General features: G+C 41.1%; 1 protein-coding gene across 10 annotated transcripts in view; it reads right to left on the bottom strand.

The window, feature by feature from the left end:
• The window catches only part of GLIS3 (GLIS family zinc finger 3), a 674,355-nt gene that overhangs the window by 39,628 nt on the left and 608,135 nt on the right, over window positions 1-26,592 (bottom strand). For all 10 annotated transcript variants that reach the window (XM_081502011.1, XM_081502031.1, XM_081502068.1 and 7 more), the window contains one exon: window positions 12,662-12,830. In XM_081502011.1, the coding sequence (XP_081358137.1) occupies window positions 12,662-12,830 (169 nt within the window). The remainder of the gene's footprint in view (window positions 1-12,661; window positions 12,831-26,592) is intronic.

The following is a 26,592-nucleotide window of genomic DNA, read 5'->3' as shown; positions in this document are numbered from 1 at the left end:
TTCTAGTTCTAGGAGCACTTAGTTGTGGTTTTCTGGCTTTTCCAACAAGTTATCCTGAGCTCACAAATCCATACAACCATTTGAGGTGAAGGACGTTGGTGCACCATTGTATCTGGCCCAGAGACATGAAATGGTTTGCCAAAGTCACACAGTTAGTACTCCAGATACTTTATCCCACTAAGGTAAGATGTTTTCTAATGGAGATGCAAAGCAAGGCAGAGAGATGAGTTGAGGGAGCATGGAAGAGGACTCCTGTGGGCCTCTGAGATTTTGTTCTTCACCACCAGGTGATGAGGATGGGGGGGCGGTGGGCTGGGGCGGACGGGTGGGCATCAGCAAGCTACTGCCTTTAAGAAATCTATGTGTTTCCCAGTTTGCTTTGGTGAAGTCGCTCGGTTCTAAAAGGGGGTTCTTTGTGCCGAAGCCAGGCTTATAGCTTTAGTCTTTCCAACTGGATAGCTCCTTTCAGTTACACTCTCCCTTATGTATAAATCCAAAATATTTCTATGTGTCAATTAACAATTATGTTTCTTCAAACAAATTTTATTAATAGGCTGTGCTGCAAACCAAGCGCATGTCATAAATATGCCTCACTTTTCTTCATTTGTATTGTATATGCAAGCAGTACTGCCAAGCGATGTGGGACTGTGTGTTTTAGCACTGCTTTGGGGGTTAACACTTTGAAAAGAGGTGTTTACATGATCAACTAGATTAATATGTGCTCGGATAGTTCGCCCCCTCCCCACCTTCTTTCTTCCATGAGGGCTATAGACCTCCCAAAGAAGGAAGAATGCATCAGAACAGCTAGTCTCATTGTATTCACATGAAAAATATTATTGATTTGCTGCCAGGGAGTAGAAATAATGAATAGAAACTGATCTATGGTAGATTTGGAGAGGTATTCTTTATTCCCCCAAAGAATTGTGGGGTATCATCTGTAGTGGTTTTAAAATTCATCTGTGAAAACTAATCAATGAAAAATGGCTTTAGCAGTTGGCTGACTGCAGCAGGGGAAAAAAGGAATCCTTTTCAAAACCTAAAAAGAAAAGCACAGTTTTAAGGATTTCACATCTGATTTAACATCTAAACCCCCCCCAATGATAATACCCCACTTTGTATAGCCAGACAGCACTCCATTTTAGTAGACTTTAGTGGTCTTTATAACAATTTATGAATCACTTCATGAATTCCTGGCTGACTCATCTGGGTGACTATAGTATCTACTTATACTTCCCTTCTGTCTCACAAAAGAGACACTTGGACTCAGTTCAATCCAGATTTGTCCCCGAATGAATCACAGCACGTTACTGGGGGAACTGCAAATTGAATTCTGCTTCTGAGACAATCAAGACTAGCTTTCAAAAATGAAGAAATGGCCTTGGGGAAGTGTGGGTAATTGCAACACTGTCCATCTGGGCAGGACCAAAGCAGGCCAAGAGCTGTATGTTCATCTGAGGATTCAGTTCCAAACTACTCAAAGAGCTGAATCCATCCTCTGGAAGGGCTTAGTGTTTTTTTTTCTCCTTACAAGAGTCTGGGTCAATATTAACTGCAAATAATTTATCAAGTTGGATGAGCTTAAGACTAAAAAATAACTGCCTGAGTCTCCATAAAGCATGACAAAATGAGGGCTATAAAGTTGGCTATAGGTGAAATGATAATCAAGGCTTTTTAAAGAAGCTACATAGGCAATGGCACCCCACTCCAGTACTCTTGCCTGGAAAATCCCATGGACAGAGGAGTCTGGTAGGCTGCAGTCCATGGGGTCGCGAAGAGTCGGACACGACTGAGCGACTTCACTTTCACTTTTCACTTTCATGCATTGGAGAAGGAAATGGCAACCCACTCCAGTGTTCTTGCCTGGAGAATCCCAGGGACGGGGGAGCCTGGTGAGCTGCCGTCTATGGGGTCGCACAAGAGTCGGACATGACTGAAGCGACTTAGCAGCAGCAGCAGCAGCAGCAGCAGCATATATGTTATAATGACTATTTGGGGGAAATAGAAAGGATGGAGTGTTCTGGAGGAATGCTTCTCCACTTGGGATTATGGAGTAAGTTATAAGTCAAGAAAACAAAGTATTCAATGCCCAAGGCAGAGAAGAGTATTTTTTCTTGTGCACAGTGCAGCAGGGTCTATGGCATCACACCATTACTCCCCTGTGGAAATGCAAAGCGAGGGGGAACGGACATCCAGGCTATGTTACAGAAATGAATTATGCAGGACACATTTAACCAAGAGCCAGGCTTTTTGGAATATCTTGACTGCAGAATTGGCTGTGACTTGGTTGTTTGTCTTATTTCAGAATCTGATGTGAAGGGGAAAAGGGAAAGAAAAGTTTGATTCTGCCAAATCCTCTTTACAAAAAGGTGCCAACCAGAAGAACATTTATCCAGAGTGGTCTTAGACATTTCATGTCAAAAATACTGCTGTGTAAAAAAGTTCTGTAATGATGTCATCCCTTGGGCAGCTCTGAGGAGGTCAAAACAAGGGAACTAACTCATGGTCCTGTGGCTAAGGGAAGGCTTTCTCTTGTTCAGCAGAGTGTTAGGCACAGAGTTCAGTCTGTCCTGCAACAGAATGCACTGGATGAGAGAAAAACATTCAGAAGAGAGAATAATGAGAATGCCAGATGAGAAATGAGAGGAAAAGTGTTATTTTTGTCCAAACAGAAGAAAGTGAGGTTATAGGTAGATTAAAAAATGGCTTCTTCTAGGCCTTCCTCATGGTTTCAAATTGCAAACACAAGTCTCTTGACGACATCAGGACTTTTAGAACTGACATCCAATGCAGTACTTTTGCCAAGTACAGCTGGGTGCCTTTGAAAGCCACTGCTAAATGAGACCTCAGAAGTCAATATAATCCATAAATTTGAAAAGAAACTGGCTGGGTGGTGGTTTGGTCAGTAACAACATATGCTATTTATATGCACTTTTTTCTTCATCTGAAGAATGTCAGGTTACTAGTGTAGTAACCACAAATGAATTTTTAATATCTTTTCTTGAAGATGATACTCAATAACTGGCTATAGAAATAAATTAAAAGAAACATCATATATGTAAAAATTCACAGTTAGAGAAAGGTTCGGTTCAGTTCAGTTCAGTCACTCAGTTGTGTCCATCCCTTTGTGACCCCACGAACTGCAGCACGCCAGGCCTCCCTGTCCATCACCAACTCCCGGAGTTTACCCAAACTCATGTCCATTGAGTCGCTGATGACATCCAACCATCTCATCCTCTGTCGTCCCCTTCTCCTCCTACCCACAATCTTTCCCAGCATCAGTGTCTTTTCAAATGAGTCAGCCCTTTGCAGCAGGTGGCCAAAGTATTGGAGTTTCAGCTTCAACATCAGTCCTTCCAATGAACACCCAGGGCTGATCTCCTTTAGGATGGACTGGTTGGATCTCCTTGTAGTCCAAGGGACTTTCAAGAGTCTTCTCCAATGCCACAGTTCAAAAACATCAATTCTTTGGTGCTCAGCCTTCTTTACAGTCCAACTCTCACATCCATACATGACCACTGGAAAAACCATAGCCTTGACTAGACGGACCTTTGTTGACAAAGTAATGTCTCTGTTTTTTAATATGCTGTCTAGGTTGGTCATAACTTTCCTTCCAAGGAGTAAGCGTCTTTTAATTTCATGGCTTCAATCACCATCTACAGTGATTTTGGAGCCCCCCAAAATAAAGTCAGCCACTGTTTCCACTGTTTCCCCATCTATTTGCCATGAAGTGATGCGACCAGATGCCATGATCTTAGTTTTCTGAATGTTGAGCTTTAAGCCAACTTTTTCACTCTCCTCTTTCACTTTCATCAAGAGGCTCTTTAGTTCTTCTTCATTTTCTGCCGTAAGGGTGGTGTCATCTGCATATCTGAGGTTATTGATATTTCTCCCGGTAATCTTGATTCCAGCTTGTGCTTCATTCAGCCCAGCGTTTCTCATGATGTACTCTGCATATAAGTTAAATAAGCATGGTGACAATATACAGCCTTGATGTACTCCTTTTCCCATTTGGAACCAGTCTGTTGTTCCATGTCCAGTTCTAACTGTTGCTTCCTGACCTGCATACAGGTTTCTCAAGAGGCAGGTAAGGTGGTCTGGTATTCCCATCTCTTTCAGAATTTTCCACAGTTTATTGTGATCCACACAGTCAAAGGCTTTGGTATAGTCAATAAAGCAGAAATAGATGTTTCTCTGGACCTCTCTTGCTTTTTTGACGATCCAGCAGATGTTGGCAATTTGATCTCTAGGGAAAAGTTAGGGCTTCCCAAGTGGCACTAGTGGTAAAGAACCACTTGCCAATGCAGATGTAAGGGATGTGAGTTCAATCCCTGGGTCAGGAAGATTCCCTGGAGGAAGGCATGGCAATCCACTCCAGTATTCTTGCCTAGAGAATCCCATGGACAGAGGAGACTGGCAGACTATGGTCCATAGGGTCACAAAAAGTTGGACACTACTGAAGCAACTTAGCATGTGCAGAGACGGGTTCTTGGCTCTTATAGATGGAAAGAGCATTAAATCCTCAAAATGCTATCATTTTGCATTTCCAGCATCTCATCCAGTACTATGCAAAGATAATAAATGTTGGCTGTTGCTGTTGAAGAAATACTCTGTTGAGACTATTGGTCCCATAGACATGGTTCCCAACTTAGTGTCAATTCTTGCATCCAGGTAGATACCTTTGTCAAACTGGTGTGAATGGCCACTTGGATATTTGTCCAGAAACCAGTTTCCTTTTCTGAGGGGAGAATATCTTATTCAAGAGAACAGTTTCAGCCATTTACTCTGAGGAAGACGATTAAAACAGAGAAAAGTTTTTCTCCTTGCAACTAAACAGAAAAGCAACTAAAGACTATTTCTCAGAAAAGGAGGCTAACCCAAGACTAACCAAAAAAGACTAACCCAAAGAACTTTGTCTCTTGGTTTCTCTTCACTTCAATAAGACTCCTCACCACTAATGAACAAACAGTCCTTCACCTACAAAAACATACTTAGTTTCTTAGCCGCCAATTTCTCCAACTGTCTCCACCTGAGAGGGGAAAAGATGACGTTGATTTCCAGATCACACTGTTAAAACCCTAAGCAGAGGATTTCCTTTCCAGGCTTCTCTATATCAGATATGAGGTAATTTTAACGTGGATATTGACTCAGGCTAGAATGGCTTGTGGGCTTTCACTTTAGGCTTTCTCTATATAACTTGCTCTTTCAGAGAAAGCATATGAAAGGAACACATTGCATACATCTGAATACTCTAATGGCTTAGCGAACTCCATGTTGCTTCATGCTAATGCACTCAAGTAGAGATTTCAAGAAAAAGAATTCTATTTTACCTCAAGCCTTGCTACTGTCATGACTCACTTTCCTGACTGAAAATCCAAGGGGACTAAAAAAACACCATCTCAGGCTTCACATGAAATGGATCTGTTTGGAATGCGGGAACAAAATAAAGATGGCTGATTTGGCATTCAGAGGTGAAAAAACTCCACTGGCACTTAAAAATTATAATTCCTTTTATAGACTTTCTAATAGATAGTTTGTGATGTGTGTTTATACTTAATTTGAAAACAAGGAAATAGTGCATTTCAAAATTTAAAATCCATGGAAAACAGTCTGATATGAATGAACATTCGAACCACAAATCAGGCTATCTGTTTGGTGGAGTAACACACAAAAGCTCACATCAGCATCTCCTGCTTTGCCATGAAGTCACACAGAGGAGGACGTGGAGATGGGAAAGCATCAGTCATCTGCTCAGGATTACTGCTGCCCTTCACACTAGAAAAAGGAGCTTGGACTTTATTCCAAGTATGGTAGGAACACAGATGTCAGTAGGAAACCCTCAATGATTCAATTTACCCTTTAAGGGCAGCTCTTGTTGTGGTGTGGAGCTGAGACCATGTGTGTGTTGGTGGGTGACGGTAGAAGGTTGTGGGTAGGCAAGACTGGATGTTGGAAAACCAGTTAGGGGGCTGTTGTCCTTGAGATAGGACAGGGTAGTGGTGAAGTAGGTTTGGAGGAGTAGAGTTGATTAGGCTTAAAATGTATTTGAAGGTAGAGCTAACAGGATTTATAGGTTAATTTTACGTGAAAGTGTTGGGCAAAGGGAAGAATCAAAGTTGACTCCTAGGTTCTTTAGGTTTTTAATAGTAATTTGAAGACAGCCAAGTAGACTTTGTTCATTATTTTCCTCCATTATCAAGAAATATATTGGATTCTGGAAATTAGGCTCATAAAATTTTGGCAGACAACACAGACGTTTAAATTGGAGGTAGATTAGAGAGGACTAGGGAAGCTAGCTCAGCAACACCTTTGTTGTTTTATTTTTCTTCCAAAGGATCCATTCAGAATAATTGGGTAGGTAAGAAGAAAGTAACAAATATCACCAATTTCCTGGTATGGGTGACTTACTAGGAATGAATCTGGGTGGTATATTTATAAGAAGCTATTATTAATAGTAAAGTAAATATCTCTGGGAGAAGAAAGCTCATTCCAAAGGCCTATAACCCAATTGATATTTTCCACAGAGGATGAAGCATGGCTGTGGTCATGATCAATATTTAAGAAGTTTTAAGACTGGTGGGTTATTCTGCCCTGGAATAAATATCAAGAAGTACCAGAAGTTTCCCACAGATTTAAGGAAAACAAAACAGAAAAAAGGACCTGAAGCTTTTCCAGTCTAAGATCCAATGCTGTAATCTCCGTTATCAAGTCTAGGATATTGGAATTTTCTTCCTCTTTTTGCCTACAGCATCAACAGCAGAACAACTTTCATTACATTCAATTCTCAAGTAGACGTGTGTGGGGGAGTGGACTTTGGACCTCACTTCTCTTAATTTTGAATATCTGTGTAAGTCTCTTTTCTAGAAAGAAATTGACCCCTTAATGGGAAGCTAAATGTGGATAACTGTCTTCTGAATAGAGAGGGCTGAAGCCCAAAGAATGATGCTCGTGACCTAGCATTAGGTGAGCATCCAATCAAATCATTCATATACTCTTAATAATTTATTCTTTTGTTGGGCCCAGAATATGTTCTGAACTCTTGCTCAATGGATAATAGGATATAGAGGCCTCTGAAATGTATACCAGAGTCACCAGAGTACCTGTTAGCCAAATACACAAAGCCTGTTCTCTAGATAAAGCCCAAACTCTTTATAGCAGTTCATGAGGCTCTTCCAACATTTATTTATGAAGCTCCACTCTTGCCTGCTCTTGCTCCTCTTAGTTTATAAAATATATACATATATATATGTCAGGCAATATCATGCATCATATATATACATATACAGTCCTATAGACCTTCTGATTTTAAGGAGACATTTCTTCTTCTACTTCTGCCTCCCCAGTTTTGGTTAGGTTGCCTCTACCATCTCCTGTAGCAACCCTTCCTAACATCCTAAATTATGATCATCAATTGACCTGGTTAGATCTCACAGGACTGGGTGCTTAAAGACTGCAGGACTCCCATCAGTCTCCTTCATCACATATCCTCAGTGTCTAGTATATTGCATGGTGCCCAAACACCAGCTGACTGACTCAATAAATGAATGAACCTCAGTGCTAGGACTGATTTTTATAAACTTTAATATTTCATATGATGCTTATGATTTAGCCATTATGGCACACATAATAGAAGATGAAAATGAGACAGAAAAGATTATGTGTAGAGAGAGAGAATGTGCGTATATGTCTATGGAAAAGGTGAATGGGTGAAGATATCCATGTTCCTGTTTACTCAGGAAGTTCTGGGAAGGGCAATACAGCAAAGGAGGCCTAGTTTGAGCTGTTTAGATGCTATAGATGTAAATATGTGAGAATAGTTAGTATTGAGCATCTAGTATTAAAGACCACAGGAAAGCAAACGGAACCTCAGCAATGGCAAGAGACTCCCAGCAATGTGTATATGCATGAACATTTGTATTAAAACAACTATGTACTGTATAGAAGTATGCAGGTTAGACAAGATGTAGGACCTTTGAGAACTGAGGTCACCACCCTTCAGACCAATGAATCAAGGGGAGTAATCCTTTTTAGAAACTCCTCCAGGCTAGAAACAGGAGTTGGTAATGAACCCTGTTTCCGAGGCATTCCCCTCACTGGTCCTTTTTGCTTGTTAAACCCTCCTTAGGATCTACTACTGTGAAGAGAAGCATAGGAAACCTGGAGGTTACAAGGAAACTTCAGATTCCTGCCCTCAGAGAACTAATAATCTAGTTAGCAAATAGACATCTGGGAAATGGAAAACAAACAAGATGGATAATAAGGACCCAGTGATTTAACTGGGGAGCTGCAAGAGGCAAGGAGGCTTTCTGGGTTGAGTATTAAGCCAAGCTCAAGGCTGATAACATTTAGTCAAGGATGATAAGATATTGAGGGAATATCCTTTCTGTCTCTTTAGACAGAGAAAGATCCAGAATTAAGATGAAGAAACAACCAAACTAAGTCAATGAGCAGGTTGATTTGACAAGAGCTAAAGAACTTTACATAATTGCAAAGATATTACATAGAAAACAACTGCTATTTTTAACCCATTGGCATCCAGGAAAGACACAAAAGGTTGCCAATGGTGAATTAGAAAATGCTGTCTATGAAGACCAGCCCTGGTTACTCAAAGGCACGGAAAGTTTGCACAGAAATCAAAGTACCTAGAACCCTAGCAATATTACATCTGATATGAATAGACAATAGTAAGTCTTCCCAATACTTCATATAGACTCAAGAAACTGACATTTCTTATTTGGTTAAGGTATTTAGACTATGTTCTCAAAAACAACTGTCCCTAACATTCTTTGATGTTGATTCCTGTACTAGAATGTATTCTCTTCGGGGAAGAACACATCTTTTCCTTGCTTTCAGTCTTCTCTGGCTCAGAGGTGGGGCTCATAGGAAGCCCTTTACATGTCACTCCACTCTGGTAAATCTACAAGTCCCATAGTCTGTCACTTATACTACAAAGTACACCATATTTGTGGCCTTCTTTGGAATGAAGAGAGGCAGCCAACATGCTCTTGGACAAGATCAGTGACACAAATCTAGCTGACTTATTCTTGGGACTGGGAGATTTCTCCATCTCAAAAAAAAAAAAAAAAAAAAAGATTTCCATCAATGTTTATTTTCTCTAGTCTAACAGACATACTTTAAAACTCAATAAATTAACATTTCCCAAGACACTGGGTTCCTCTTATGGGAAGCCACTGTCATAAAGCACCACTGGCTCAATCAACATGACATAGTAAAACACCACTTCCCATAATAATGTTAAGTCAACATTAGGTGATGTGGTGTGATTTGGCTTAAATCACTGAAACGATGTATCATTCAGATAATATTTCAAAAGAAAAATGGAACCTTGTCAAATTGAGAGAACTTGCATTTCCTTTATTTTACGGTGGGAAGGATCAAAGGACCTCATGCTAACTGGATAGATGCAGTGGACATTTCCTGACTTATGACAGTGACTCAGCCCATTTTATTAACAAGTTAAAGTTAAATAAATGATGAATCAATGCCCGCAAAGCAGGGGGAAAATGCCAGTTTCCCACTAAAATTCACAAAGTGTGATAAACTTATTTCCGTTAGGAAAACTGCTGAAGTTTTTACTGGGGGATTTCCCAGGCAAACAGAGGCAAAGATATATAAACCCAAAGCGGAAGGTAAGCACATTTCCTCTTAGTGTTTTTATGCTGAACACTAATGCAAACACAGTGAATAATTCAGGGCTATTTCAAGTCATCCTCATCTTCAGATCTGATTGGAAGAGATAACCTTCTATGCCCTTGCTCCTTCTGTTGGGCTGGTAGAGGAATGGGGCACACATCCTGTGGGGAGAGCACAGCAGCAAGGCAAAGCCACAAAAGTGAAAATATCCACTTCACTCACTCAGCCATACAAAGTACACCACCCTCCTCTGCCTCTCCATTTACTCTTCCATGATTATTTATATTATCAGTCACTGCAGTCATTTGACAACATCCTCTGGCTTCCAAACCTGAATGTTTCAGCTATGCCAAGGTTGCCTATCCTCACGCCATGTAACAATCTAGGTGCTTTACTTGCTTTGGTTCATCTAATCCTAATTCCTTGTGAGTTGCACACTAAGGCTCAACAGAGCTAAGGAACACCCCATCATCTATGTGTTACTCTTGCCAAATGTGAACAAATCTGTTTAGGAGGAAAAAATCAAGTTAAGTTCAAATTGTGGAACATTCTGCAAAATAAATATCCTGAGTTCTTCAAAAACCATTGATGTCATGAAAAAAAAAAACAATAATAATAATCATGAAGAAGATGCTAGTTTTTTAGAGAGCTAGGGAAATTCATTAGAGTAAAGAAGACAGAAAAGAAATGAAAAATATGATCCTTATTAGATCCTAGATCGTAAAAAAAACCCTCTATCTATAAAGAACTTTATTCACACATATGAGGAAATTTGAATATTGATTGCATAGTAGATAATAACACTTTATCAATGTTAAATTTCCTGAGAGTGATAATTACATTGTGATTATGTAGCAGAAATGTACTTCTGAGGAGATCTTTCCTAAGGTAATTAGGGTTAATGCTCATTGATATTCCCAACAATCTCTCAGATTGGTTTAGAAACAACAGGCAAGCAAACAAACAAATAAAGGATCTCTCAAGTCAGAAAGAGAAAGAGAGAGAAGGTGGCAAAATGTTAACAATTGGTGAACATGAGTGCAGAGTATATGGGTATTCACTGTGCCATTCTTAGAGTTTTTAAATATGTTACCAACATACAAAAGAAGAAATTTAAAAAATTATAAAATAAAAAATGAAATGTAAAAGACAAAACTGAAACAAGCTAAGCAGCAAGAGCATCTAAGAAACACATTCAAACAATAAGCAGCTATGGGAGCTGGGACTTAATCTGGTGTTTGGGTGGCTGTTGTTGTTTATTCCATTAATGGCAAAAATCTTTTTCTACATTTATTCTTTTAAAGGCTGTGTACAAAATGGAAAACACACAGATTACTTTCTTCTTATATTCTTGTAAAGAGTCTGTACAAGTACCAATAAGAAGATGAGGCAAAGAGGAAGAGGCCCCTATGGATGGTTTCTTAGCTTCACTACCTTGGAGGGTATGATTCTCAGCCAGGCAGAATGAAATGGGATGATAAAAAGCCTATGAATGATATCACTTAAAACCCAACTAAAAAAAACCAACTGCAAGCTAAATAAAATCCTAAAATGAATAAGCTCAACTGAATTTACAGAAATACACCTGATAACTAGCAAGTCTGTGAACTTAATAGATGATTATCATTTGTACTGGTTTGCTGACAGGTTTTGTGGGAGAAGGCTCATCATTTGTTTACACTTAGCCATGAACACAGAAGTGTTAAGATAAGTCTAACATATTCTGATCCATATTTCAATTGCCTATCAGATATATTCACATGGATGTTTCACAGCTACCTAAAACTCAAAACCCTAAGGTCCACTAATTATCATTTCTTCTTTCCCTCTACTCAACACCCTCTTTTCCTCTGTTAATGGCACCATTTTCCACCTTGATGTCTTGGGATATAACTCAAGAATGAATTCTGGTCCTTCTTTACTCCACACATACATTAATAATTAGTGATTCTATATCCTTGAATAGCTCTTGAATAAACTCTACATCTTATTGCTTTACTTTAGTTCAGGTCTTTATATTGTTCACAAAGACTCCTACAATAACCTCTTTCTTATTTTCCCTACGTCTCCCCCTTGATTCAAAGCTTAATTACTTTACTATCTTGTCACTTGAGTTCCTTTTCTACCAAGGACTCAAAGGATGCTTCTTAAATGAACAGATGTATTAATAAACAGTAGGCATAAATTTTTATAATGTGGCTCAGTGGAGGTTAACACATTAAAAAAACTCCTAGACCGGGCCAACACTAACAAAACCACAGGTTGCTGGTGACATCAAAGATTCAAAACTTTATTCTTATTGCCTATTCAACCCATTATTTTGTCCACCTAATGTCTACTACTCCAGGATTGCATAGAGGTGCCCATAAGAACTTTTTCCTCTGTGGATGTTTAGGAGTAACCCCTCCATAGGCCAATTCAAGCCAGATGAGAAGTGGAGAGAATGGAAGGAGTGGCATACTGTCACACCACAAGACAGCCGGGCAGTCCAAAGACAGGAACCTAAATGTCAAGATTTAAAAATTTTCTTTCAGAAACTCTTTACGAGGGTGGTATCAACACAAAGTATTCAGTGAACAGGCCCTTTCTGGTAGTGCATTTAAAATCATGTGCCCTTTTATGCTGTACTCTTAAGATAACACTACTGATCTATGGTTCTGAAGGCACTATCCTACATCTGGAAAGCATTTCAACCTACAGGGACATTACCTTAAAATTGAGTCCCTGAAACAAACTAAGGAAAGACAAGAAAATTCTGATCTGTTTTCTCAGTATCAGACACTTCAGTTGGTTCTTACCAGTATCTTCATTTTCTTCCCCCCATGGAAAATTAAACAGATAATGAGGTATTTGATTCACGTGCTTTGTGTATGTACTTTTAAAATGTCACCTTTGGGTAATTCAACCCACCAATGGATTATTAATAAAATTCAGCAACTGTCAAAGCTCTTCTCGGTGGAGAGAGGTTTAGCGGCGCCACCTATTAGAAGAGAGAGACAGATGGCCTTACCTCTCAGCTCCGGCGTCCACAGCTGCGAGTGGAGGTAACTGGGAGGAGGGGTTGTGGGGGCTCCCCTGTACAGTATGTCCCGGAGAAGGGTGACTGACAGGATGTGGGGGTGGCACGGCCCCAGCAGCTGTTCCGCTTCGGCTTGAGTGATTGCTGGAGAAAATGGAAGCTGAAATCAAGGGAGAACAAGCATCAGACTGTGCCCCAAATGAAGTGCATGCTTTTTAAATACTAAAGGCTGACAACAAGCATATTTTAGGGGCTTGTTTGTTTTTCTCTTGGTGGTTTTGAGGAAACAGTTCTCCCCTTACTGGATATACACAGCTTCTGTTTTCATGGTGGAACAGGTTCCTGGCTAACACACCTTTACTGCTGCCTGAGGAGTTCATGTCCACTCGCTCCAGGCTGACGTTCATGGTTTGTCTCATAAGAGCTGCCCTGCCCTGTAAGGGCCCTGTCTGGACACTGTGTAATTAGTCCATCTTGTAATGTTTGTACCTGGGCGAAGGTCTCTGTATTTGCACTTTTCAGTCACAGGGGATGAGAATCAGGTTAACAGAGTATTTGGTCTGCTGACCCAGAAGGACACAACACAGGCCTCCCTCCTTTTCTTGGTGCCGCAATGAAATGAGGCGCTGTGGGTCACTCTCAGCATCCCTGTCACTGCTAAATCAATGTAATTGAGAACAGAGCTTCCCCTGATCCTAGTACCACTGCAGGACCCTACATTCTTTTAACTTGAGAGTCTAACCAACCCTGGGCATTTCCCACTGGTGTGATGAATAAATGCATCCAGTCTTTATCAAAAATGAGTCCTATCCCAACACCACAAAATATGGAAAAGGGGCCTCTGGGATCTTCTCCCGCTGTTGTCTGTTATGACACAAGAGAGTCAGTTACAGCCTCATTCTTGGGGGCAGTCTAGCCTTTGAGAACTGTACATGACCTCAAACTTAAATATGTACCCATTTAGATCAGCTAATTGGTACGGTATCACAGAAGAAACTGGGGCCTGTCACTTTCAGAGTCTATCACTATCAGAGAGGCTCTCTCCATATCCGGACCTACTCAGCAGATATCTCATTATGCTGCAGTCATAGCAGCATAATTATGCTGACTCTTTAACTGCCTTCTCTATACAAAGCTCTGCAGAGCTTTATACCCATCTCGGCTCTTTTTGAACTTACTCTACTGATATCAAAGAATAAATGGATTTCAAAAAATCTGAAAAATCATTTTCAGGATTCAGAAAAAGAAGCCACATAATCAAAGAGATTTGAAGGTTTAAAAGTTCAGGAGCTGTATTTTTAGACCAGCAGACTTTTCTCCAACATCTCTAGGATAGAATTAATACCCCAGATGACCCAGCCCCCAAAAGCTTAATCCAATGGAACAAAAGTTCAAGTACTTAAAGGAACATGTGAAGAAGCAGAATTATCATCTTCCCGCTCAAAAAGCTACTGACAGGAGTGTGATCTGGTTTGAAAGTTTTATTTTTGGTAAGTCAGCATTGTGTCAGGTTGACTTCTGTCCTCAGACGCCTGAATCCTCCACTGTCTTCCAGGTCTTAAAGAGGTGGTGAGACTAGAAAATGCTTACCGGCTCAAAAGGGCAATGTAGAGCTTCTGCTGCATGTCAGCCTCCAGAAAAGCTGCACATTCGCAAACTCGCTAGAGTCACCTTATGAATCACTACCTCATTTATGCTCAGCTCGCTCAGGCAACCACATTCTGCTTGTATTCCAAATAATAATTTTACCCACGGGAGAAGGCTGTTTGGATTGACTGTGGCAATAGTTTCAATACGGGGTTTGTCAGCATGAAGCTTGTTGTTTTATATACTATTCCAAAAACTAATGGAATAATAAGAGGTCACAGAGACACTGTGAAAACACAACTAATTTTTTTTCTGCCTTAACGTGGAAACGTGAACTCTCCTATTTATTTTGTTGTACCTGCTGAATGCACCCATCACTTATTATCCCCCGGAGGTGTTTTTGTATGTCTGCGTGTTTATCACAGGGAAGTGCTGCCTTGCTGTTTACAACCCATGAGTAACAGAGAAATCTGGTATGCACACTCCATGCTCTGCTCTGTGTTTCAATAGAAAATGTGCTGCTTCCCAAAGGTCTACATTAGCTATATTAGCTTCGTTTTTGCATTAGCTGCAATGAAATAGGCTGGGAAATTTGGTATTGTGTGTAGCCTGCCACACACTGAAAGTCAGGCCTGTTTAAGGTCCTCTCCTTCAGCCCACTTAATAGCCAAGACCAATCATCCATCAATCATGCATCCATCCACCCATCCTCCAACCATTACTTTTTTAATTCAATATTTATTTGGTATCTACTACATGCTAGCCACTCTACTATATGTGGGTTCCTGTCCTTGAGGAGGTTGCAATTGAATAAGGGGAACATATCTCTATAAATCATTATACGAAAATACTGAGACTTACTAGGATACAGCATCAAATGGTATCTAAATCTATAACACACTGTCTTATGTGTGGCCTCCAAATGTGCCCTAATCTCAGGCCAAATCAGACAACTGACCACACCTCAAATATGTCATAGCAATTCAGGCTACTGTGCTTTTTGCCTGTCATATCCTCTATCATTCTGTACTTATTTGAGTATTTTTGCTGTATGTATAGAGTTACTTGTGTTCTTCTTATTTATCTCTCAGCAGTCAATTATTCCACAAGTATTTATGGGGTGACTACCATGTGACAGACACTGAGCCAGGTTTTGGGATAGACCAGGGAACCAGATACCCTTGGTGCCTACTGTCACCAATGCATCATTCATGTTTATTTAGTAAATGAAGATGAACACAATCTAAATGCCATTGGAGACGATCCTGGGTTCTGTGAACAGGACAAGGACAGAAAGGAACATTCATCCACCAACTCCTGCCCCCCATTGGTAAAGGGTATTACTTCTCTCACACTTCCAAGTAGGTACATGTACCACAATGGCTAAAAGTTCTCACAGATGCCCAACATCAGGGCATCAGGGAAGCCTGAGGACAGAAAACCAGTGCAATTGAGGGGAGGTGTTGCCAAGTTATGCTTGGTTGCCATAGCAATGGCCACAGGTAGGGACAGGTAGTGAAGGGGATGTGAGATGGAACATAAGAGGTATATGGTTTAGGTTTGAAGGCTCAGAAACTTGCCCTCCAGCTATGCTGAGGTCACGTGTTGACTGATCAACAATGAAACATAAGTCTACAACCCTTTCATTCACTGCTATAGCGAGTGAATGGCACTGAAACAGGCAGAGACCCTTCGACTGGGGACCCCATAAGAATAAGGGAGGGAGGCTTTAGGGTTCAATTTGAAGCATATTAAAGAAAGTGTATGGGTTTCCCCGGTGGCTCAGCTCGTAAAGAAAATATATGGAACAGTTTCTTAGGTAGGGTATAAGAAATCACCTGTCAGCAAAAGGAAGCCTGTGATTTGTCTCTCTATTCTAACAGATAGAATAAGAAGTACAAAACAAATTCTATTCTGCTTAGATAATTTTGTAGAAGCTTATAATTCAGTGTCGACACAGAGTGCTTTGCATGCGGAGTCCAAGGTAATGTTTGTGGATATTGCCTGACACAAATTTAATGACAAATATAATGAGATTTGGAGGAATTAACTATAGAATTGTGGCTCAGATCAGTTCAGTTCAGTTCAGTTCAGTCACTCAGTTGTGTCCGACTCTTTGCGACCCCATGAACCGCAGCACGCCAGGCCTCCCTGTCCATCACCAACTGCCAGAGTCCACCCAAACCCATGTCCATCGAGTCGGTGATGGCATCCAACCATCTCATCCTCTGTCACCCTTTCTCCTCCTGTGCTCAATCTTTCCCAGCGTCAGGGTCTTTTCAAATGCATCAGCTCTTCGCATCAGGTGGCCAAAGTATTGGAGTTTCAGCTTCAACATCAGTCCTTCCAATGAACACCCAGGGCTGATCTCCTTTAGGATGGACTGGTTGGATCTCCTTGCAGTTCAAGTGACTCTCAAGAGTCTTCTGCAACACCACAGTTCAAAAGCATCAATTCTTCGGTACCCAGCTTTCTTCTTATTCCACCTCTCACATCCATACATGACCACTGGAAAAACCATAGCCTTGGTTGACAAAGTAATATCTCTGATTTTCAATATGCTGTCTAGGTTGGTAATGACTTTTCTTCCAAGGAGTAAGCGTCTTTTAATTTCATGGCTGAAATCACCATCTGCAGTGATTTTGGAGCCCCCAAAATTAAAGTCAGCCACTGTTTCTACTATTTCCCCATCTATTTGCCATGAAGTGATGGGACCAGATGCCATAATCTTAGTTTTCTGAATGTTGAGCTTTAAGCCAACTTTTTCACTCTCTTCTTTCATTTTCATCAAGGGGCTCTTTAGTTTTTCTTCATTTTCTGCCATAAGGGTGGTGTCATCTGCATATCTGAGGTTATTGATATTTCTCCCGGCAATCTTGATTCCAGCTTGTGCCTCCTCCAGCCCAGTGTTTCTCATCATGTACTCTGCATATAAGTTAAATAAGCAGGGTGACAATATACAGCCTTGACGTACTCCTTTTCCTATTTGGAACCAGTCTGTTGTTCCATGTCCAGTTCTAACTCTTGCTTCCTGACCTGCATACAGGTTTCTCAAGAGACAGGTCAGGTGGTCTGGTATTCCCATCTCTTTCAGAATTTTCCACAGTTTATTGTGATCCACACAGTCAAAGGCTTTGGCATAGTCAATAAAGCAGAAATCGATGTTTTTCTGGAACTCTCTTGCTTTTTTGATGATCCAGGGGATGTTGGCAATTTGATCTCTGGTTCCTCTCCCTTTTCTAAATCAAGCTTGAACATCTGGAAGTTCACGGTTCACGAATTGCTGAAGCCTGGCTTGGAGAATTTTGAGCATTACTTTACTAGCGTGTGAGATGAGTGCAACTGTGTGGTACTTTGAGCATTCTTTGGCATTGCCTTTCTTTGGGATTGGAATGAAAACTGACCTTTTCCAGTCCTGTGGCCACTGCTGAGTTTTCCAGATTTGCTGGCATATTGAGTGCAGTACTTTCACAGCCTCATCTTTCAGGATTTGAAATAGCTCAAGTGGAATTCCATCACTTCCACTAGTTTTGTTTGTAGTGATGCTTCCTAAGGCCCACTTGACTTCACATTCCAGGGTGTCTGGCTCTAGGTGAGTGTGAGTGATCACACCATCATGATTATCTGGATCGTGAGATCTTTTTTGTACAGTTCTTCCTTGTATTCTTGCCACCTCTTCTTAATATCTTTTGCTTCTGTTAGGTCTATACCATTTCTGTCCTTTATGGAGCCCATCTTTGCATGAAATGTTCCCTTGGTATCTCTAATTTTCTTGAAGAGCTCTCTAGTCTTTCCCATTCTGTTGTTTTCCTCCATTTCTTTGCATTGATTGTTGAGGAAGGCTTTCTTATCTCTTCTTGCTATTCTTCGCAACTCTGCATTCAGATGGGAATATCTTTCCTTTTCTCCTTTGCTTTTTGAATCTCTTTTTTTCCTAGCTATTTGTAAGGCCTCTGCAGACATCCATTTTTGCATTTCTTTTTCTTGGGGATGGTCTTGATCCCTGTCTCCTGTACAATGTCACAAACCTCCATCCATAGTTCATCAGGCACTCTATCAGATCTAGTCCCTTAAATCTATTTCTCACTTCCACTGTATAGTCATAAGGGATTTGATTCAGGTCATACCTGAATGGTCTAGTGGTTTTCCCTACTTTCTTCAATTGAAGTCTGAATTTGGCAATAAGGAGTTCATGATCTGTGCCACAGTCTGCTCCCGGTCTTGTTTTTGGTGACTGTATAGAGCTTCTCCATCTTTGGCTGCAAAGAATATAATCAATCTGATTTCAGTGTTGGCCATGTGGTGATGTCCATGTGTAGAGTCTTCTCTTGTGTTGTTGGAAGAGGGTGTTTCCTATGACCAGTGTGTTCTCTTAGCAGAACTCTATTAGCCTTTGCCCTGCTTCATCCTGTACTCCAAGGCCAAATTTGCCTGTTACTCCAGGTGTTTCTTGATTTCCTACTTTTGCATTCCAGTCCCCTATAATGAAAAGGACATCTTTTTGGGGTGTTAGTTCTAAAAGGTCTTGTAGGTCTTCATAGAACCATTCAACTTCAGCTTCTTCAGTGTTACTGGTCGGGGCATAGACTTGGATTACCGTGATATTGAATGGTTTGCCTTGGAAACGTACAGAGATCATTCTGTCATTTTTGAGATTGCATCCAAGTACTGCATTTTGGACTCTTTTGTTGACTATGATGGCTAATCCATCATAGTAGTTCATGACTCAGATCACGAACTCCTCATTGCAAAATTCAGACTTAAATTGAAGAAAGTAAGGAAAACCACTAGACCATTCAGGTATGATGTAAATCAAATCCCTTAGGATTATATAGTGGAAATGACAAATAGATTCAAGGGATTAGATCTGATGGAGCTCCTGAAGAACTATGGATGGAGGTTTGTGACATTATATAGGAGGCAGTGATCAAAACCACCCCCAAGAGAAGAGATGCAAAAAGGCAAAATGGTTCTCTGAGGAGGCCTTACAAATACCTGAGGAAAGAAGAGAAGTGAAAGGCAAAGGAGAAAAGGAAAGATAAACCCATCTGAATGCAGAGTTCTAAAGAATAGCTTGGAAAGATAAGAAAGCCTTCCTAAGTGAATAAAGAAAAGAAATAGAAGGAAACAATACAATGGGAAAGACTAGAGATTTCTTTAAGAAAATTAGAGCTACCAAGGGAACATTTCATGCAAAGACAGGCACAATAAAGGACAGAAACAGTAAGAACCTAACAGAAGCAGAAGATACTAAGAAGAGGTGGCAAGAATACACAGAAGAACTCAAGAAATATAAAAAAGATCTTAATGGCCCAGATAATCATGATGGTGTAATCACTCATACTCTCCTAGAGCCAGACATCCTGGAGTGCAAAGTCAAGTGGGCCTTAGGAAGCATCACTACAAACAAAGCTAGTGGAGGTGATGGAATTTCAGCTGAGCTATTTCAAATCCTAAAAGACGATGCTGTGCAAGTGCTGCACTCAATATGTCAGCAAATGTGGAAAACTCAGCAGTGGCCACAGGACAGGAAAAGATCAGTTTTCATTCCAATCCCAAAGAAAGGCAATGCCAAAGAGTGTCCAAACTACTGTACAATTGCACTCATCTCTACTACTGTACAATTGCACACTGAGCAAAGTAATGCTCAAAATTCTCCAAGCCAGGCTTCAATAGTACATGAACCTAAAAATTCCAGATGTTCAAGCTGGATTTAGAAAAGGCCGAGGAACCAGAGATTAAATTGCCAACATCTGCTGGATCATAGAAAAAGCAAGAGAATTCCAGAAAAACATCTACTTCTGCTTCATTGGCTACGCTAAAGCCTTTCACTGTGTGGATCACAACAAATTGTGGAAAATACTTAAGGAGATGGGAATACCAGACCACCTTACCTGCCTCTTGAGAAACCTGTCTGCAGGTCAAGAAGCAACAGTTAGAACCAGACATGGAACAACAAACTAGTTCCAAATTGGGAAAGGATTACGTTAAGGCTGTATATTGTCATCTTGCTTATTTAACTTATATACAGAGTTCATCACGCAAAATGCCAAGCTGGATGAAGCACAAGCTGGAATCAAGATTGCCGGGAGAAATATCAATAACCTCAGATATGCAGATGACACCACCCTCATGGCAGAAAGCGAAGAGGAACTAGTGAGCTTATTGATGAAAGTGAAAGAGGAGAGTGAAAAACTTGGCTTAAAACTCAACATTCAGAAAACTAAGATCGTGGCATCCAGTCCCATCACTTCATGGCAAACAGATGGGGAAACAATGGAAACAGTGACAAACTTCCTTTTCTTGTGGTCCAAAATCACTGCAGATGGTGACTGCAGCCATGAAATTAAAAGATGCTTGCTGCTTGGAAGAAAAGCTATGAGAAACTTAGACAGCATATTAAAAAGGAGAGACATTAGTTTACTGACAAAGGTCTGTCTAGTCAAAGCTATGGTTTTTCCAGCAGTCATATATGGATGTGAGAGGTGGACCATAAAGAAGGCTGGATGCTGAAGAATTGATGCTTTTGAACTGTGGTGTTGGAGAAGACTCTTGAGAGCACCTTGGACTGCAAGGAGATCAACCTCAATCCTAAAGGAAATCAGTCCTGAATATTCATTGGAAGGCCTGATGCTGAAGCTGGAACTCCAATACTTTGGCCACCTGATGCGAAGAACTGACTCATTTGAAAAGACACTGATGCTGGGTAAGATTGCAGGCAGGAGGAGAAGGGGATGACAGGATGAGATGGTTGGATGGCATAACTGACTCGATGGACATGAGTCTGAGCAAGCTCTGGGAATTGGTGATGGAATGGGAAGCCTGGCGAGCTGCAGTCCATGGAGTCGCAAAGAGTAGGATGCGACTAAGTGACCGAACTCAACTATAGAGCATGGCTTTGCGATGTTTATCTAAATCCCACTCACATACCTTAATATAAAATGGACACAACTTTGGAGTCAGGTAGTGATGGCTTCAGTAGGATTTCCACGGAACTCTTTCAAAGATCCACATTTCTCAGAAACTTCCACTATGGCATAGGAAATGCATCCTACAGAGACTTCTAGGAATTTCCAGCTGTCAAAGTCATTCAGCCAGGATTCTATCTCACTTTGGTGTAAGAATATTCTTTCATTCATTCAAACACAATTTTCTAGCCCCTACTATGGACTTCCCTGAAAGCTCAGTTGGTAAAGAATCTGCCTGCAATGCAGGAGACCCCGGTTTGATTCCTGGGTCGGGAAGATTCCCTGAAGAAGGGAATGGCTACTCACTCCAGTGTTCTTGGGCTTCCCTTGTGGCTCAGCTGGTAAAGAATCCGCCTGCAATGTGGGAGACCTGGGTTTGATTCCTGGGTTGGGAAGATTCCCTGAAGAAGGGAATGGCTACTCACTCCAGTGTTCTTGGGCTTCCCTTGTGGCTCAGCTGGTAAAGAATCCACCTGCAATGCGGGAGACCTGGGTTTGATTCCTGGGTTGGGAAGATCCCCTAGAGAAGGGAAAGGCTACCCACTCTAGTATTCTGGCCTGGAGAATTCCATGGATAGTCCATGGGGTTGCAGAGTCGGACATGACTGAGTGACTTTCACTTCACTATGGACAAGGCAAATGTTGATCTCTTAATGTCTCAAATACCTGAGAACTTCACATAGACCAGCCCACTACAACAAATACAGACAAATGTTTGAGCTTTGTCAAGTGATTTTTTTTTTTTTTTTAACCTCGGGAAGATAATCTCTATGTTAGAGTACAAGGGTAAGGTCATTCGCAAAAGGAAAAATTTCCTTCCATCCACACTCAGAATGATTTTCCAAACTCTACTAATGGGGCATACAATGAAGCCTATCATTCAAAGCCTAAGGAAGAGAACTGAACCCTCCAGCATCCAGGGCAATATTAACAAAACTGTTGTGATCAAATAAACCAGCACACACAGGCTACCTACAGGGGCATCACCTCAGGGGTCAGTGTTGATTTCAGGGCTGGAAGAGGGCTTTTAGGTGAGCCCCTAGACCATGCTGATGACTGGCAGCTGGAACAACTGATTAGGCATGGCAGAGCAACATAGTGGAAATTCTTATTGCTTTTGTGATTAAGAGATGGTAGACTCCCCAAGGAAATAAAAGCTTGGTCTTGAGATGAATTTGTGAGCCCTTCTTCCAGCAGAGGACCAGCAGCTGGCCTCCCTGCTGCTTTAGGCTTTCTTTCTCTCTGGGGCTTAGCTCACCAAAGTCCCTCATCCCATTTCCTTATAGAGGCCGGAGGAGGTGACTCAGTTGGGCTTTTTAATTTTGACAAAGCAGCATTTGTTGATCTATGTGGTCCCCAGATGTCATCTCACCAGCTACTGGGACCATGGCATTCTAGGCTTGAGTCTTTAACAGGCTCAGTTTAGTTTGGGTTAATAGGCAGCTCTCTCTCTATACCCAAATGAAAACAATTAATCTTTATGTCTAATGGGTATGGACAGGACACCCCTGGGAATACTTCAGTTGTCATGTATTCACTGTGTGACTGGAGGGAGGCAAGGCGTTCAGAGCATTCTGAAATGAAATCTACTTGTCTCGGGCCCATCCCCAGAGCCAGGGAAACTTCCATAGGCATTGTTTGGTGACTAGGTTTTCATCATTTTAGAAAGCAGGGAAGATTTCCCTTGTCAGGTTTAGGTGTTAAAAATAGTCAACTAGAGGGCATATTCCTGTTCAAAACTATATGGGCAACTACAATCCTGCTTTTCAAGTTTTAATTTGTAAACCAATAACCAGAGCAAAATATTGATTTGGATTCACTAGGTCTTGGAGGCAGTGAGTGCTGAGATTCTGAATTTCTATTAAGTTCCCAAAGTCCCAGGCAATGCTGAGGCTGTTGGTCAGCAGACTGTACTTTGAGCAGTCGGTGTTGGGCCATGGCTCTGCCTTATTTCATCTTCTTGTCTGCCTCACACCCCAGTTTCGATAGTTAACATCTATTCAGTACTTTGCAAACTTTTCTCCAGTTTCTCCTGATTAGGTTACCTGGCACAGGTCATGTGGGTCATAAGTAGTGGACCTGGAATTCAAACCTGGGAAACCTGATTCCAGAACACATGCCTGTAACCATCATACTATATTGCCTCTCAAATGCAGGATGAATGTAAAAAAAGACCTTAAAGAAAGGCATAAGAGTGTTGATACTGTATCAGAACTCCTGCACACTCCATTTGTAAAGGCTGTGTGAAATCACTAGGCACTCTTTCCCCACCACACACAATGCATATGCATAGTTTTAACCACCAAAATGCTGATTATGGGTCAAAAAGTATATTCCCATTTTTATTTCTACCTATCCTAAAAGCACTTAAAGAGACCTCAACATGGCTGAGAGAAAATTTCTAGCTCTGGAAATTAACTCAGGCAAGAAATTAACTGAATTATTTGGTTTGGAAAACAAACAGCTGGCCGGAGATGTGCTTTTTCTGAAATAAAGATTTCAGATGCTTTTCGGGAGCATGTCGATCCACTGATGGGGAAAGAAAGAAGGCAGGGAGGGGTTGTTCATGAACAATCAGATGTATGCACCTGTTACCACAAGTGAGCACGATGTTTTATGTTGTGGGCTGTAAGGCCACTGTCTCTGTCAATGATACACGAAGAAGAGATTTGCTGGGCAGATCTGTTGCCACTGGGAAGTTACAGTAAATCTGCTTTTGGAGTCATTTATGATTACTTGAAAAGCCATGGTGCTGCACTTCATAGAGGGCCTACTCTCATAGGAAAGGGGGAGCCTATCCACAAACCGTGAATTCTCTTATAATCAATGTCAAAGTAATGCTGGGACACTGAGCGATGACATTTAATGCTTGGTGACGGGTACATGGGAATAGGTATAGACTTACCTCTCATCTCCAGGGCATTGTTTCCAGGGTCTGGGTACAGTGGGTAAGCTGGCTTTCACAGAGATATTAAAAAGAATTAGAGGCCCCATTCAAATGGTAAGCTCAGTCTTGTCTCTCTCTTTCCTCTCCAAGGTTCCCTGCAGGAGAAATTTGAACCTGGGAAGGATTCGGGAAACAGCTGAACTGCAGTGAAAATTTTAGCTCCTTCGGGCTCACCAGAAATTGGGCACTTGGGAGAGAGTCAGGGTGGTTATTAAAAGAATAAAGAGTATGCACTGTGGGTCAGGTGGGCCTGGGTTTTGATCTGAGCTTTACCAATTACCAGCAAGGTGTCTTGGGCAAGTCACTCAGCCTAAGCTCTGTTTCTTCACCTTGAGTAAGGATAATACCTTGTAGGATGGTGAGGAGAATTATATAATATATAGAAAACACTTAGCACAGTGTGTGGACCATGGTTAAGTGCTCAACAAATCATTGATTCTATTCCTTGGCTATTTATATTGTTGTAATTAACCCTATAATTAATAGGATGGGGAAGACAAAGGCATATGTTGCTCTAAAATGGTAAATCTCCAATGAAGAATGGCCTCTTACCTAAAGATGCATACAAATACAAACTGTGAACCAGAGTCATTTTAAAATGCAGGAGAGTATATACATCATACTCTCTAATAATAAGTATTTCTGTTCCATTTTTCTAATGCAAGTTACTATAAAGGTTCAGGGCCTGTGAAAGAATCCTCATAGGGTTAAAATGTTTCACTTTATTTATCATGAATAACACACACCTTTGAGTTACAACCCATAATGTGTTTCAGTTTAAAAGATAACAAGTTATTTTCATGCATGACTGCACTTCCTTAAGGAGTGAAAATGGGCTGTTACTAAAATGTCAACACAATTGTCCCCCTTGAAGCTTAGTTTATCTTGAAGTATTTTTACATTTTCAGCACTTCTTTGTGTTTCTCCAAGAGCATAAAGATCCAGCCATGGTTAATTTTTAGAATTAAAAAAAAAAAAAACTTACCCTCAGTCATTCTGAAAAAAATGACGAAAACAGGTGGGGGGAGGTGACTGGAGTTTTGGTCCTCAGTAATGAAAATCTGGGGCCCAATATCTTCTGCAGTTCTTTGCATTTCTCCATGAAACAATTTAGTTGAACTGTTGTTCAGCAGAAAATGCTTTCATGACCTAAATCCACAAGCCAGAGTTTTCTAGCAAGGCACAGGCCCTGGCAGGGTCACTTGGAAGGCTGCATTTGCTACTGAGGTTAACTAGAGAATGGGAGAGGTGTGGCAGCTAATCCCTGCCTGGTTGCCTATGAGTAGAAGGGGCTAGTTCCTCTTTTTCTTTTCTCCTAATGTCTGGGCACAGCACCTCCCCCCTTATCCCCCCCACCCCCACTTCTTCTCTCTCTCCATCAGGAAGGGCATCATTCCATATTCCATCTGTATTAGGAAAAAGAAGCTTCTTAAGGGTTTGCCCAGTCAGCTCTCTAATCTTTCCCTTCTCCTTGAGGCATGAATAATTTTAATATTGCCAATCCCTAAAAATCTATTCTTTCTGCCTGTCTTTTTTCCCCCTCCCGCTTTGCAGTGTAGAGTATCATCATCTAGCAGCCCTGATAAGAGGATAATGAAACAATCCCTTTTCAACCAGATCGGGTGGCTGTCAGACTAAAATGACACCACCCGTGCATCCTTGACATGCTACCCCAAGCTAATTGATGGCAAACAGTGGTAACTGTCACTGGTGCACCAAGACAAAGAAAGCACACTCACGTCACCTGATGGGAGAGCTACCTGGCAACCGATAAACAAATGTGTTAGGGAGATGTTCTATTAAGGTAAGAGAGGGTACATCTCTGAAGAACATGCCTATTAACTTTGAGCTGAAGAGCACTGCTGTTCACTGGGGAACAGAAATAAATAAGGTAAAATGAGAATTTATTGATGTCTGGACAGTTACATGAATATTCAGGTTCTCTTACAAATAGATATTCCCACAAGAGCTCCAAACATCTATGAAGGCTGCCCAATTACATTTCCACATCATGCAGCTGGATTTATAGCCAGGAAAGACATTATTTGTTTGGAAGAGGATACAGGCTTACATGCCTTTCTGGAATACTCAGGATACAACTAGAAGATAACAGCTGATGTCATCCATGTAAATGCCAAAGGTTACCATCAAGCCTTCTGAAATACCAGGTGTAATTAACTTCATGTTAGGGAAAGCATCTGAAACAACTGCATTTCAGAACAAAGGCTGTTAGCTACAAGTTGAACGGCAGCATCTGGCAGCTCTCTCAAATGCTCTGGGACCAACATTTCATGCAGCCCTCTTCGGTCTTTCGAGACAATTTATGACATAGCTCAAACCTCAAATCTCATACCTTAGCTTTCTTTCCTTCACCTCCCAACCTACACACTTATTCACTTGCAGAGAGTTAGTTACACAGA

The sequence above is a fragment of the Giraffa tippelskirchi genome, chromosome 1, assembly GCF_054371585.1.
Source record: "Giraffa tippelskirchi isolate mGirTip1 chromosome 1, T2T-mGirTip1v1.2.pri, whole genome shotgun sequence".
Classification (NCBI taxonomy): domain Eukaryota; kingdom Metazoa; phylum Chordata; class Mammalia; order Artiodactyla; family Giraffidae; genus Giraffa; species Giraffa tippelskirchi.
This window is presented reverse-complemented; position numbering and strand designations above follow the sequence as displayed.